We start from the raw sequence: 15,282 nt of genomic DNA, 5'->3' as shown, positions 1-15,282 counted from the left end.
TTTCTTGTGGTTATTTCGATGTTTTGCTTTGCACTTGGTAATCTTTTCTATGTTACTCTGCGGGCACCAAAATACTCGTAATTTTATAAAATTTTCTCACGCTGCTTGGAAAGCATATCATATTTGCCATACTGCTAATGGTTCGAAAATACCAACAGGAGTTTAAAATCTTTCGTGACCCAGGTGCCTTGTTGATGAAAATTATACTCTTACAAAGTGACTACGAACAGCGTAACTGACAGCTCGTAATGCCACGTAACCAGTACAAATATAATAACGAAATTGGTTGGTTATTGGTATCCAATAGCGTGCACTAAATGATTCGTATCATTTTAAACATTTCCCACCAGCATGTGTGTTAATTACGTACAGTAATTACACACCTAGCCTAACGGTATTGACCATGATTAGTGGCAGTCGTACACGGTGTCATAAAAATACCCGTCTAGTGTCGCGTACATTAACCTCTAGTTGAGCATTTCATGTCCTCTCTCAGATAATCTGCTGGTGGTCGTGTGTCACATTAGCAAATTGCAGACAGCAACATAAATATATTAAGGTTTTGATAGCAATTAGGTTTTCAAGTCTTTATTCTTTGTTTTTGTAATTGAGTTTGAATTACCATAAATGCACGCTGTTTGGGTTTGAAAAACTGCGGGGTGTCTCGCCTAATTTATATTTTCTCTGAGTCAAGGGCAATTAACTGCGGTTCTCTTGTTCCTTTAGATAGGTCATACCAATAATAATTTGGAATTTTTACTCGTTCAAGAGAATACGACTTTGGTATTGTCGAAATTTCGAAATTCGAACCCGTTCTTCTTCGAGGCTTTTACGAATGGTGCTCGTGTAGTTTGTCGTCAAGAAGTATTCCTAAATATTCTCGAACAAGGTGAAAATAATTGTGAGTACGTATCTGAAATACTTCTTTTCTCTTATAATGTGCAATAATTACAATTGAAGAACGCATCATTTCGTTATGTAATACAACATCAACCTAGCTATATTCAAGCGTTTAATTGTAGCTAAAGCAGTTAGTGTGTACGATCGTTCGTCGTTTTTCAATTGGCCACTTCAATCACTTTATATATAGCTTGATGAAGTGATTGTAATGATGTCAACCTATTGCTCGCTCCTGACTTCGATGAAATCTAGCAATTTTGTCAAAATCTTTTACTATTGATACTTAGACACTCTAGAAAAAAACCTTGCAAGCATTATGAACTTGTACTTCAGATCATCCAGAAAAAAAGCCGTTTATCTATTCAACTGGCGTTCGTGGTTTTGATTTAGATTAAAGATCTTTTCAAATAACTAGGAATTTAAATGAAATTTATGAAATTTAATCAAAAAGAAACGTCGAAAGGTTTATAGGAGACAAATCTTGCATCCTCATTTTGCAGTTGTGAATGTATGTTTCTGTATGACGTTGATAAAGTTCTTAGATGACTCGTGCTTACACACCATTAATTTCAAGCATTTCCTATCAAAAGTGAGACTAGCGAGAGGGATGTTTACATTTCAGACTTCCAAATTCTATAACTCCTTTTGTATGTAGAAGAGAATCAAAAGAGATTCTAACCCAATATACAGTGCTGTACTGTTGCTATAGCTTCTACTTTTCAACTATTCGTGAAATCAGACTTTACAGCACTTAGTTCATTATATCAACCACCTAGATCATCGTTAGCTTGGTAAACACCGGCAGTTTTTCTAATCCGGTTTAACTAGCTATGATACATTTACTGAAAATTTTGCATCTTGAAGATAAAGTTTGCTGTGAAGTTTCACATACATGACGTGCTTCAAGGTATTTCGAACATGCTAATATTCTTTATGAGTTTTTTTATGAAATTTTGTCTTTGTTGCTTACGTTGTCTCTTTAAAGCTTTCGTTGAACTTGGCTTGTCTTAAGTGGCTAGCTTATATGTTATTGTAGTTAACGCTTGATATAAGTGACGCAGTTGGCAACTAAACGCTATACTTTGTCTCGCTTGTTTTTGTCCGAAACTCATAATATACAGTTTGTTTTGACATGTCTGCATGCTTAATCACAAAGAAAGTTTTCATGTGTTTTGACAAGAGTTTGCATTCAATATATAAGAGTTGATAGCTTGATTACATGTTAAAAATATGTTAACCTTTATTTCGTATCATGCCAAGAATACCAAACAAAATAGTTTTATTGACTACGATTAACAAATTTTATAGATAATTATTTAAAGTGATATGGCCTCCAGCATTTTAAACGATACGGGAGTCGAAGAACTTTTAAATTTCGATTAATTTCGATGGCGAAGGTCTAATCCGTTTGATAAATTGCTACCTCAGCTAGTTGACTCACACGTCTTAACAAAAAATCACCTTTGTCAGTTTTAAAAACATTGGACTAACGTACCGAGATAGAACGGTAAACAAAAACGCTTTTAACAACAGGTATTTTTGAAAATGCGTGACATCCCATCGAGTCTTTATAGCTACATAAGTGATATTGAAATTAAGCTCTGTAGAAAAATGGAGCGGAATATCGTGAAGAGCAATGTGTAGGCTACAAATCTAAATACGTGGGAAAGCTATGGACTATAATTTCCTGTGCATTATTGAACACAAGAACTTGCTAGGGATTGCTATGCTTTTTGAAATATTGTAAAATTACGTGTGCAAAAACCGCAAAATTAACTAATGAGCTGGAATAATTATTTTGTCTGATGTATCCGGTATGCTGGGATAACCTATTGAGGAAACCTATACCCAACGTGAAAACGCTTCTAGACATATTCGAACTCATTACTGATTTGCTTTTCTTGTGTAAAGTTATGCTACAACCTTAACTTAATTTGGACTTTTTCAGTTAGTAGCTACATCGATTTTTATGCAAAAAATCAAAAAGCAACAAAAAAAGAAGTCGAAAAAAGCAATGTTTCACTTTATGCCACTTTTTTTTTTGACGTACTCATCCAGGCTTTATGATCGATGTCGAAAGACTTTTTGAAGATGCTTGCTAGATTCTATTGCCATTTCTCAAATACTCCTTCTGTAACGCGACACGTCAACTATACGTGGCAAATGTATCATATTTGTTTGTTTGTCAATTATTGTCGTTTTTTGTGCGGTTTACCTCCCTTAATATTAATATATTATTATCTATTCCTCTACGAACAAGCGGTCCTCCTTGGGGTGATTTTCACCAATTATAACCGCTGTAAATTTTGATGAAAAGTTTGCCAGCGGCAATATCTGTTTAATTTTAGTAAGAGGACGGATGTATAATTTTGTAACGTTAGAAACGTGTTTATAAATGACCTAAATAGCTCGATGAACATTAGAAAGGACCGTGATGTTATTTTTTTTTATAGATACGATAGTCAGAAGACATAATGTTCGTTATACTTGTTGGTCTTATTTTGTGCACAACGTTTGTCACTTCAAACGGTGAGACAAAGATTTTTTTAAAGCAGGGCCACTTCTGACAGTTTGAATTTTTGCATGACGTATTTGTGACGCGTAGACATCGCTAGGGAATCCAGTTCGGACTAGAAACATGAAACAAGAGAGTGCGTGCTTGTGTGGTCTGCTGTTTATGGCTGTTTCTGTTTTGGTTTTTCAGCACTTTTGACATTATGTCGAACAATGTCGAATCAATAAATTTTTAATGTAATACATAAGTAAAAACACTCATATTCTAAATTACTCATTTTCCAATCAACTCTGCTAACATGCGATCGCTCACTCTGCATGAGATAAATGTGTGCCATATCGATTCAAAACTGCTTCATCTAAACATTCTAAATATTTTGAAAACTTCAATAACTACTATAATGCAGTGTACGCAACAGGTACTTATTAAAATGAGCGTGTTTTTTACACTTTATGTCCGGGTGAAGCAAAAATGTGTCCTTTTTAAACGAAAGTATGTGTCCTTTATAAAGAACTAAAATATATTCTGTCGTGATCACATTATAGCTTTTGATTTTGGACTAAAAAATCCTCCAATATGAACTGAAAATGAAGCGATTCCTAAAATCATCCCAATTTGATTGCTCACACAGAATGCTCGAAAGCAAAAAAAGTAGGAAGCATAATTGCGAATGAGCTGCGCAAGTTAGTGGTGTGACACTGGTGAGGCAAATGTAGAACAATATAAAGAAATCAACTGAAACTCGTTGGGAAAATATTAAGATCTTAATATGTGTCATTGTGTGTAAAAAAATATTATTAAAGTAGATCTGCAATTATTTACATGTCTTTTCAGAAAATTACGAGGGTCCATCGATCCTTTCAAATCCAGTAGACACCATAGCACAGCCAGGGATTGACATATCACTGTACTGCATCACACGTGGTCAACCCACACCCTCCGTGACCTGGGAGAAGGATGATGTTCCCTTAAAAGGCAATCATTTTGATGTATTGCAAAACGGTGGTCTTCGCCTGAAGAAAGTGGACGAATATCGTGATAGTGGAAATTACCGCTGCCGTTCGAGTAATCCAGTTGGAGTGATCAAAAGTCTTCCAGCCAGGCTCGACTTTCCTTGTAAGTTAGGCTATCTTAAAAATTGGCTTTAATACCTGCTATGCATGGGATGGAAAGTCAGAGTTCCTTTTACGTGCATATATTATCTTAACTTAGTTGTGATTGATCAATTTACCTCGTGTTTGAAGCTATGATCTCATAGACTCACAGAAGATTAAGTGATTAATGTCCGCGTTTTCATTTTGTTTTTCTTTTGATCTTTTCATGTACATCTATTGTTTTATGTATATCTTGCTTTAACGTCGCATTCTCAGTCGTGACGATTAACGTTATCGTCAATCAGTCTTTTTTCACAAACCTCATCGTATAAAAACATTGTGTCAGCATCCTATATTTATTGGCAAAACGGATAATATAGGAAGATACTACATTTGTGTTCAAATCGACATGTAAGATGAAGTAATATCCTTCATTTATACCTACTCCAAACGTGCTTAAAATGACACATGAGCCATCAATATACACAAACAATTGCGGTAATTTCTCTCTCGTTGCTATGCAGCTAATTGTTTCGTACTGTTGTCTCATTCACTCAGTTCTAGATAAATTTTCCCAACCGTTTCAAAAAGTAAAGGCGAACAACGCCGATGCTGTAATTCTACGATGTCAAATTCCTAACATGAAACCGCGGAATTTGCGAACTGTTCGTTGGTCAAAGAAAGATTTTCAGTATACCGACCTACTCCCTCCTCTGGAAGATGCACCCCACTACACGGTGGGTTACAACGGCGATCTCTATTTCTCTTACGTCACAACAGCCGACTCGGGAAGTTACGTGTGCGTAGTTGGGAACACAATGCTTGGTCGCACAGAGAAAAGAACTTTAAAGCTTGCTGTTGCAGTTCCGATAGGTGATCGACTAATTAAATTTAAATGACTAGCATCCATGCTGTTGATTGCGTCGCAGAGCGTTTTCGCATGACGTTGTTACCGCCATGTTGGTTTGCCAATTGAAAAGAATTTTAATGAAGTTCTTTCGTTTGGAATACCAATGTTGCTGCTTTATCCATCGTCTTGCTGATCTCTGGAGAATGATTGAAAACGATTTGTCAGATGCAAATTACACTTAAGCATACACGTTTTGACTATTGCTTACAGTATAAAATTAACTTTTTTCTGACACATCATGACGTAGTTCACTTTATGATACACCATAGAAAACGCATTCCTTCAATTGATTCCAACACCAAAAAATGCGGCTAACTGTTAAACAAAACTATATTTCCAGTGTAAGCATATAAACTTTAAACCGAAAATGGTTGAGGTCAACTTATGTTGATTTTATTTTTTCTGTACAGAACAAAGATACGAAGTGAAAGAACCAGGTATCTTCAGTGACTTTAAAGAACCAAAATACGCCATTAAAGGGAAAACATTTGTCTTGGAATGCATTGCACATGGCAGGTTGGTTTATTTATAAAGATACATTCGGGAAATTTATCGAAAAAAGCTGTCAAAACCCGTTCATCAGTAATGCAAATCTTGAGCTCATTGTATGTAGCCAAATGAATCTTGCATTGAAAATAAAATGGATAAACTATATTTTGTTAGACCTGTTCCTCTCGTCTCTTTGACGCGTTTGGGCCAAAAGGAAGAGCTGGGGAAAACGTCGTCGAACAAGAGGCAATATGTCATTTACAATTTTGACGCAAAGAATGCTGGGACGTATGTTTGCAGAGCGAGAAATAGTTACGGTGACTGGTACGAGGCAACCACTACAGTCACAATGCTAGGTAAGAGTTGACGACTAACATGAATTTTCCTCTGAGCGATCCATGGATGCCCAAGAAAAAATAAAATTATCTTGTGCAAATGAATGCACCACCGACAATAAGCCCGGAAAGGCAACCTGGTTAAACTAGGAACCTGTTGTCAGAAATTTTACAGATCTTTCACATAAAAACTGCTCTTCGAATGACATGAGAAGGTGTAATGTTTACTTACATGAAAGACGTTCCAAAAGTGTTATCAATAGCGGATTCAGCGCTCGTCAAAATAAATTGCAGCTGCTCAATTTTAAATTCTTTCACGAAATTACTATTGGTTTTGCATTTCTAAAGAATATAATTTTATCGATGACTTGTCTCTAATGAGGCCTAAAAATGTAAATGTATTCCAAAATGTGCTGCAGTAATTTATTTTGACGCACCCTAGATCCGCTACTGGGAGGGGGGGGGTGTTAGGATGACTCCGAAAAGTTATCTTAACATAGTCGTTGAGACTATTTTTGTTAATGTTTCTTTATATGGTTGCTTTAACGTGATTGGTTACCGTCCATCAATTTTTAGAATAATATCATAGATCAATGTAAATGATTTACAAAGCAATGAAACCAGACCTTGCATCAAGCTTTCTACTGCCGCATAGAAATTCATTTCTTATCGATTTTTTAAGGAAAGATCCATTGGTAATAAATTCGTTTCATTTAAACTTGAATAGTCTACAAACAGTAGAAATTCAGTAAATTAAATTTTAGTAGATTTCCTCCTGTAATGCAGCTTGAAAATTTATTTCAAACGCAGTGCAATTAGGAAAATCGTACAAAATATTGAAAACAAAAGGCTTAGACATTGGTCAAAATTAGCCATCCGCCTTTCTTAATATTTCCAAACCGTACACAATGCAACTAAAAATACATTTGTTTCGGACAAGGATGTTCTTCTGTAATGCTGTTCTATATTCAACAGAGGAAACTCAGTGGATTAAACGACCTACAGACGCTTCAGTTGACGTAAATTCCAGCTTGACATTGCAATGCGAGGCTAAAGGTGTACCTCCCATCACTTACGCATGGTTCTACAACGGAATAAGAATGATGTCATCGGGTAACAAGATGAATTGCGTCATAAATGAGGGATCGCTGTGGTTTCCCAGCGTGCAAGTTGGCTACAGTGGGATGTACCAATGTGAGGCGTCAGACAGCGTAAAAAGGTTAATGACGTCTATGAGACTTTCTGTGAAAGGTAAACGTTATGAGGACAAAATTTATTTTTGGATGATTTCTCGTCGGCAGCAACCGAAAACAAACATCTACGGGAAACACAGTTTAGAACAATAACAAATAAAGTTACAGCTGTTGAACGCTTTCCCTGTGTCCCCATAGATCTCTATACATCCTGTGAACAGTGGCAGATTACTAATTACGAGGCCTGTAGGCTAAGACAAAGTTAAGGGTCTTTATGCTATATCTATTCCTTCTACTAAGTTCAGTTTTCCTTTGCTTTTCCATCTCCTGTTTGTAACTCCATAGGGTAGAAAATAGGAAAAGTTTCAAAACGAAATTTTGAAAATCATTGACATGGTCAGGGAAATAGTAAAAGCCAATACTTCATGAGTTCTGAGTATTGCGCATTTGAACAGTAGACAGTACTAAGGCCATTTTCCCTCTGCATTCAATAACTCGTTTAGGTTTTCATTAGCATAAATGATCTAAATTAAGCTCGTTCAGCCAGCCCAGAATAGCAATAACGTCTAAATCATAATAATGTCTAGATACAACGGGCCTCTCAAAAGCCCAGGCCTGTAGGCTTAAGCCTACTTAGCCTAGTAGATAATCTGCCCCTGCCTGTGAACACTTTGAAATTGATAGAGCTATCCAGTAAAAATAAACGTAAATCATAGTTTAGGTTTGCTCCTTGTTGTAAAAGTAGCACTGGAGCAGCGACAACGAAAGATCTCCTTATGAAGCCAGAGGAAAAATCTAAAGTTTACAATGTTATATAGCATGAAAGAATTCCTAAATCACAAATGAATTTTGTATTAAATATTTTTTCAGCTGCTGCACCAAGTTTTACGAATGGGGCCATCGCTCCTGACGAAGTAACAAACGCCGTCGTGAGTGGAACAATTAGTCTTCGTTGTAAGCCCATTGGTTCACCCAAGCCACAAATCTTTTGGTTTAAAGGCTCGACGAGACTTTCTTCAAATGGCAAATACACCGTGGATAGTGATGGATTTCTACGTATACATGATGTGAAAAAGAGTGATAGGGGAACATATATGTGCGTTGGACGCAATTCGTTTGGAGTTGCACGAAAAGAGACGTATCTTCTTGTAAAAAGTTTGTTCTTCTCATTTTTCATCGTACTGTAGCTTTTTCTTTTAAGATTTTTTGTGTTTTGCCAATCAGCAGCAAGGGTTGTCTCATATGGCATCTTTACAATAATTTCCTCACTTGATTTGCTCACCGTTCGAATTTCTCTATTGTTGAAACCCTAGTTCGGTTTGATGATTCAATGTGCATATTCCGATTGGTTTGTTGAAAGAAATTTCCTGAACGTGATGTGCAAATCATGTCTGTTTTCATTCACTGGAAAATCAACCAAACTATAAAAAACCTACTTCTTTGACCATCTACTAGTGCGTGTTTCTCACGTGCTATACTTTGAGATTAAACCTTTATCCTTTCATTGTAGATGGTCTGGTAATTGTAAACTTTCCCAGACACTTGGATGCAATTGTTGGACGAAATCTGACGATTGTTTGCGAAGTGGCACTGGAAACGAAGTCCGTAGTCACGTTTAAATGGTCGCAAAACCTGCAACCCTTAACCGAAAGGAATATCAAAATTACGAACACCGAAAGGAGAAGCGTTTTGTTCATAAACTCCCTCACCAAAAAAAATTCGGCAGTTTACATTTGCGAAGCAATTGCTGATGGCTTGGCAACAGCTGGAAGAAGCAAAGACATAGCAGACATTAGGATACAAGTTGAAGGTAAGAAGATGTCAGTGAACCTAGATGATAAACGCTGTCCTTGTCCCTGTAACTTGTTTTATCGCTCCTAGGCCCTCCGGAGCCCCCGATTTGGATCAGTGTGAGTGCAGTTCGAAAGCATCACGTCAACATAACGTGGAAAACACGTGATGTATCCGAAAATTGGAACAGAAAGCCCACAATCATTGTTGAATATAAAACATTGTACGAAAAAGACGTTTGGTATTCAATTGGAGATGCAAGGATAGCAGGGGATAATATGGTTGAGATTAAAATCTCCCCGTGGGCATTCTACATCTTTCGTATTGTACTGATGAACGAGATTGGACGAAGTCAACCCAGTCCTGAAAGTGGGTTGATACAAAGTCCTGCAGCTGGTACGTAATGTTTGTGTAACTTATCATGTCTTGTTTGACTTCTTATTGCTAAGTGAAGGGTTCCTAGTTTCAAACTGAAACCGTCTTAGCAACTATCCTGAAATGATCTTACAAAGAATTTAGCCTTTGCTTGTAAATTAATTTTTCTTGCGAAAAAAAGGTTGCACAGTTGCATTTTATCTTCGTATAGCTCCTGACAAAGCTCCTTCAAATATAACTGGTTCGAGTGACACTGCCACTGAACTCACAATATCTTGGAAGGTAATAAAGATTGCCCATTCATAAAACCCGTTGTTACTCTTTGTCGAGCAGATGAGAATGAGCTGTATATACAATCTTTTTCTTTAGAAATAATCCATAACTTCTCAATTTATAGCTGTAAGATTTTTATCTCACATAACATCTGTTACTAATTCAGATTCCAAGCTTTTCAATTTAATCATAGCCTTCTCTAAGTTTGTGTAATTGCTTCACGACATATCATGTTTGCCCTGGTAATTAATTATGGCCTAATTAGCTGTTGCGAAATTGAATAGCTGACGTAATTAACGATTTTTATGAAAATTTGCCTTCATTGATAGTTCTAATTCACTTTACCCTTTCAAACCGTGATATTTTCATTTCATTCACTTTGAAATAAAAAAAGTTTCAGAAGGGGCCCGACCACCTGTATGGTATAAAAACACGTATCCGCGTCAACTAGGACAAATGAAAGAAAGTAATTTTTAGCTACATAATTTAAAATGTAAGTAAAGTAAAGTGTGTTGGTGTAGGTTGGAAGAGTCAATTGAACGACGAAAAAACAGCCATTTCCCTAAGTGAAATGAGATAAATTAGTCATACATCACAATAATAGTCAGAACTTAAATATTTGATAAAACTTTTCAGCCTTTGAAACCTATTGAGCACAACGGACCCGGATTGAGCTACGCCGTATTCTATCGTCGCGTCTCGGATCCATCGCCTATGATTCGCGTTCCGGTGGAGGAGACGACCGCAAAAAGCAAACTGGAACACACGATTCGGGACACGGAATTCTATGAGCAATTCGAGTTTCAAGTTCAGGCAATCAATGCACTGGGCCAAGGTCCTAGAAGTGAGATCGTTTATGGGCATTCAGGAGAAAAATGTAGGCTTTCAAACTGTCATTTTCCCTCCCCCGTTGCCTGTATAGCTACGAATACAGCTCGAGACTTTACTGTCTAGAAATGTAAACTCTGAACTCAATATGATAACAAGTCAAAATTTCGAATTTATTAGAAATTCGTCATAGACTAAGTGACAAGCTAATAGTGGCTTTAACTTTACTTTAGCTCTATCTTAGCTCTTTATTTTTTAAATGTGTACTGCTTGTATTCACCGTTGTGAGAAAAGAGCATTGCATGATTTGAAATAATTTTTAAAATGTTTTACTATTTTCGCTTTTTTCAAGCATCTGCTGGATTTTGCAGCTATTGACGTAATATTTTACCTTGTTTAGCTCCTGTTGGTGAACCACGTAATTTACGCGTTCAAATTATCAACAGCCGGTCTGCCAGGGCGACGTGGAGTGGCATAAAAAACGATCGAAAAACGCGCCGAGGAAAGCTGCTTGGATACAAGGTATGCATGGCAAAATGTGGGAATTTCATTGGGTATAAGTCAAACAAGATTTGTAATTTTCAAACTCCACTCCCCAATTTGTAACAACTAACTATGAATTGTTATCAGCAAAAATGATAATCAGCTCATTTGCTATCTTTACTAGAAAGCAACTTGTACTGCGACAAGTTCAGCTTGAAATGTCCGACTAATAGTTATTTTTCCTTTCAAGGTCTACTATTGGTCAACGCAATATGGACTGCGGCCGTCTGACGCTAATTATGAGCCCACAGATGATACGGTTACTGTGGTTGGTTTGGAATCCTTTACCACATACTTCTTTCAAGTTGTCGCGTACAACAGTAAAGGTGATGGTCCTGGGAGCAATATAGTTGGACCGCTCTCAACACCTGAATCAGGTATATTAAGGAAAAAATGAAATTTTGCCCATTAAGTTGAGTAATGTGCAGATAACATTGCTCAAAATCTTGAGCTCGTGATGACAAGATGTTTCATCGAAAAGTTGCGAAACAGTTACAATAGCAACAACAATTAGCTATGTTTCCTTGGCGTAAGAAAGAAGTAATTTCGAGAGGGCACAACCTTACATCATTGATGGTAGAGGACAACAATTATCAGTACATAGTAAATGAAACAAAAAAGTTGCAACTTTTACCTTATATGTCAAACGGTATTAATCAATGTAATATTACCAGATTCACAACATAATATATAGCAAATATATACTTTCGAAATTGTGGGGATGTGCCTCCACGCTCCCCTGTTTCTATGCCACTGTGTTTTTAACATTTACCACACTCATCTGGAGTCGTTTACACTGTTCCTTTGCCATCTCGTCACGTGTTCGTTTTCCCACTAGTGCCCGGGACGCCATACAGCCTTGATGTTGTAATGAAGATACCCGAAGTGACATTAAAATGGAAGCCGCCATTAAAAACAAATGGAATCATGGTTGGTTATCAGGTGACGGTGAGGAAGCTTCCCATTGGACAAATAAACATCATTGATGTGAGCAATCAAAGACTTGAGCAGGAGTTTGAGGCACTGGATTTGAATGCCAAATACCAGTTCGCGCTTTTAGCTCGCAACAGAGTTGGATTTGGCCCGCCTCTTGTCCTAAATATCGATTTGGGAAAAGGTACATGTCTACTTATCAATGAAAAATTTTCTTAAAATTCAACTCTGACTCTAAAAACAAACAATTGTTACTCCAGTTCAACATGTACTTAAAATCCATAAAGATGAGCAGAAAGTTTTGAATTATATGTTCACTATTTTCCTAAACGTCTAGTACCTAAAAGAGCTCCCGAGGACGTTTATATCGCAGTGAACGCAAGAGAAAACACAGCAACAATCAAATGGTCAAAGGTCGAGGGAGAGATAAACGGCTATCGGGTTCGTACAACAAAAACTCGTCTTTTCTCGTTCTCGCCCTGTAGAACACTCCATGTCATTTTTATGACTACCGGTCTATTTTGTCGCTACTAATGTTGTGAAGGAAGTAGTTTATAATGAGTTATTTAACCATCAATGTTTGCTCATTGCTATACGAGTGTTGCCGTTGTATTGAATCAACACAACCGCTTATGAGCATAGGACAGCTTGCGGATATGTGACGACTGTCTTATAAAATCATGTGTTTGCATAAAATGAGAATTCAAATATTCTCTGTTATAGTGAATAACATATTGTTGCAATTATTACAAACACTGCATGTAACAGAAAAGATATCTAGAAAACCTGATGTTCATGGTATACTTGTAGGTTATGCATCCGACATAATCCGTGTAGTTTGATTGGTTAGCCATTATTCCGTAGGTCTGTTAAAATTTCTTAATAGGAATTATTCTGTTGCAGGTGACCTACTGGAATACCAAAGACGGTCCAGAAAAATCGACAATGTTTCAAGAAGTCGACGAAAAAGATGCGAGGCAGGTGGTTGTAAATTTGAAGGATAAACTTACGTATATGTTTCAAGTTCAAGCCTACGTGGAGTTTGGCGACAGTATTGTCCTTGGCCCAATATCTAGTGTTCAGTCTTCCCCAACAGGTGAGCATATAGGCGTGAAAGTTGATAATTGTGACCATCTTAAAGTAATGTAGAATATTTTAACGAGCTATTTCTCTATCAAGTCTCTGTCAATTTTGCTTCGTTTCGTCTGTGGGAAGGTTGACGATATCAAAGCGTACTTATTTTTGTCTGAATATAAGACTTTTCAGGTGGGCGAAAAGATGTGAAATCTTTAATCGCATTACAAATCTTACTCACATCACAAGAAAAATTTCACCTTTCTTCCCTACCTTTTTCCACACATCCAAGCACTTGAAAACAGTATGATAAAAAATGGCTGTTCCAGTCGATGAAGTGTTTCCAGTTTCTAGCTACACGCAGTGACGCAACCAGTCTGTAGGATTTGTTCCTCCAATGGAAATCTCAGAACATCTTTATTAACATTATAGTGAGTGAACAAAAAAGTTAACACACAGAACTAAATAAACGGGTTGGCTACGATATTGGCTAGTGGCTACATTATCCAATGAAATCTTAGATCGGATGCCGTGCGACGTTTCAAGAAAGTTTTAAAAATCTCCCTTTATCGGCGGTTTTCTTTCAATCAATGACTGTAAATTTCATGATTTGACAAGTGTAATACGATAAAACAATGAAAAACGATTCTCTGGCATCTAAGAAATTTCTCTTTCAACCCTTTAGAAGACCCTCTGTCGGATACGAATTCAGCCACCGTCTCACATGCAAGAACGTGGCTGTTCATCTTGGGTTATTGTTTGGTGGTCTGTTATGTGGCACAATAAATCCGAGCCACCAATGTCCTGAACATACAACACCTGATTACTTTAAGCTTCGAAAGCATTGAAAAGATTATCATTGACAGTGACAAAAAATTTTTCAAACTACAGAGTAGTATAGCAATTTTATATTATAAAATTTTATTGGTAAATATGTCTTTCTGCATTACAAGGAAGATACCCTGCATCATGTGAAATAGCGTATCCGGGGAAGGTCAGAATATTGAATACGCTACCAAACATATAATTTAACATATTTTAAAACAAACAAGTATTTTAGCCTATCCTGGATCGCACGTATTACGTAAACAAGGTGCCATAAGAGGTAACATTGAAGTAAAAGCCATAAAATCCCCTGGTCTTTATTTCTTATTTCTTATTTCCCCTCGAGGTTTAAAATATGGAAGAGAAGAAATGATACAAGGTAGTCCTTTTAGGGCACAAAAGGTACAACGTAGATGCTTTTAGAAAGAACTTTTGCCATGCAAAAATCCATTAAATAGGAGATTAAGGGCGATCTTTTAGTAAAAGCAGACACAAGTTACATTATGTTTGTAAAATTGATAAATGGTTATTTCTACGATGCAAACTTTTGGTTGTAGCAACATTTTGATAACGTTCTTCAGTATGTTCAATCGATTAATGTATATATTGTAAAGGAGTATTGACAATTTATTTAATTGATTCGATATCTTTGCATGTTGTATATGAAATATGCCTTAAAGTAATGAAAAATGCATTCTAGTGATTGGGAAAGGTTGCTTGCTGCCTTTTCGCTTATCAGGAAATAATCCTCAACATAAGCACAAGCACAGCTACTTGACACGAAAGACAAAAGCAAATTGTAAAGAAAATTCTTATTGTTTTGTTTCCTCCAACCTCTGGAGAATATGCTTTACTTTGTTTTGTCGCTTGTGCTTATCCTTTAATTGAAAATTAGGCTTTATGAAACTTGTGATTCTTTTCCCCTTTCATTCTTTTCTTTCTGCTCGTTTTAAAAGAGCAACAAAAAGAGTTGAATTCATTTTTCTGATGATTACAAGACATAACTAAACAATTTACCGCAAGAAGACAATGCGATAATTCAGTAGCTTAATGTATTCAAAATTATTAGATTCAAACAAAAAATTAAATGAATGCTCATTCAGCAATGAAACAATAGCGCTCAATCTTTAGATTTACTATTTCTTTGTGTATTGTACGAATGTACGTTCTTCGTAGTACTTCAAACCAATCATATACTCTGATC

At 36.6% G+C, this 15,282-nt stretch overlaps 1 protein-coding gene across 2 annotated transcripts; it reads left to right on the top strand.

The window, feature by feature from the left end:
• The first annotated feature begins 607 nt into the window (after positions 1-607).
• On the top strand, positions 608-15,189 carry LOC124434539 (contactin-6-like). Of its 2 annotated transcripts, none has more exons than XM_046984428.1 (18): positions 608-901; positions 3,354-3,429; positions 4,250-4,531; positions 5,068-5,382; positions 5,830-5,935; positions 6,083-6,264; positions 7,219-7,494; positions 8,307-8,591; positions 8,947-9,246; positions 9,318-9,623; positions 9,814-9,884; positions 10,512-10,752; positions 11,104-11,225; positions 11,437-11,623; positions 12,085-12,363; positions 12,517-12,620; positions 13,083-13,275; positions 13,939-15,189. In XM_046984428.1, the coding sequence occupies exons 2-18, from the start codon at positions 3,375-3,377 to the stop codon at positions 14,037-14,039; spliced, it is 3,405 nt and encodes a 1,134-aa protein (XP_046840384.1). In that variant the 5' UTR covers positions 608-901; positions 3,354-3,374; the 3' UTR covers positions 14,040-15,189. The 2 variants fall into 2 exon arrangements, with proteins under 2 accessions (XP_046840384.1, XP_046840385.1); XM_046984429.1 differs by having other exon boundaries at positions 608-905.
• Positions 15,190-15,282: the final 93 nt, after the last annotated feature.

This window comes from Xenia sp. Carnegie-2017, unplaced genomic scaffold, assembly GCF_021976095.1.
Source record: "Xenia sp. Carnegie-2017 unplaced genomic scaffold, XeniaSp_v1 HiC_scaffold_14, whole genome shotgun sequence".
Classification (NCBI taxonomy): Eukaryota; Metazoa; Cnidaria; class Anthozoa; order Malacalcyonacea; family Xeniidae; genus Xenia; species Xenia sp. Carnegie-2017.
This window is presented reverse-complemented; position numbering and strand designations above follow the sequence as displayed.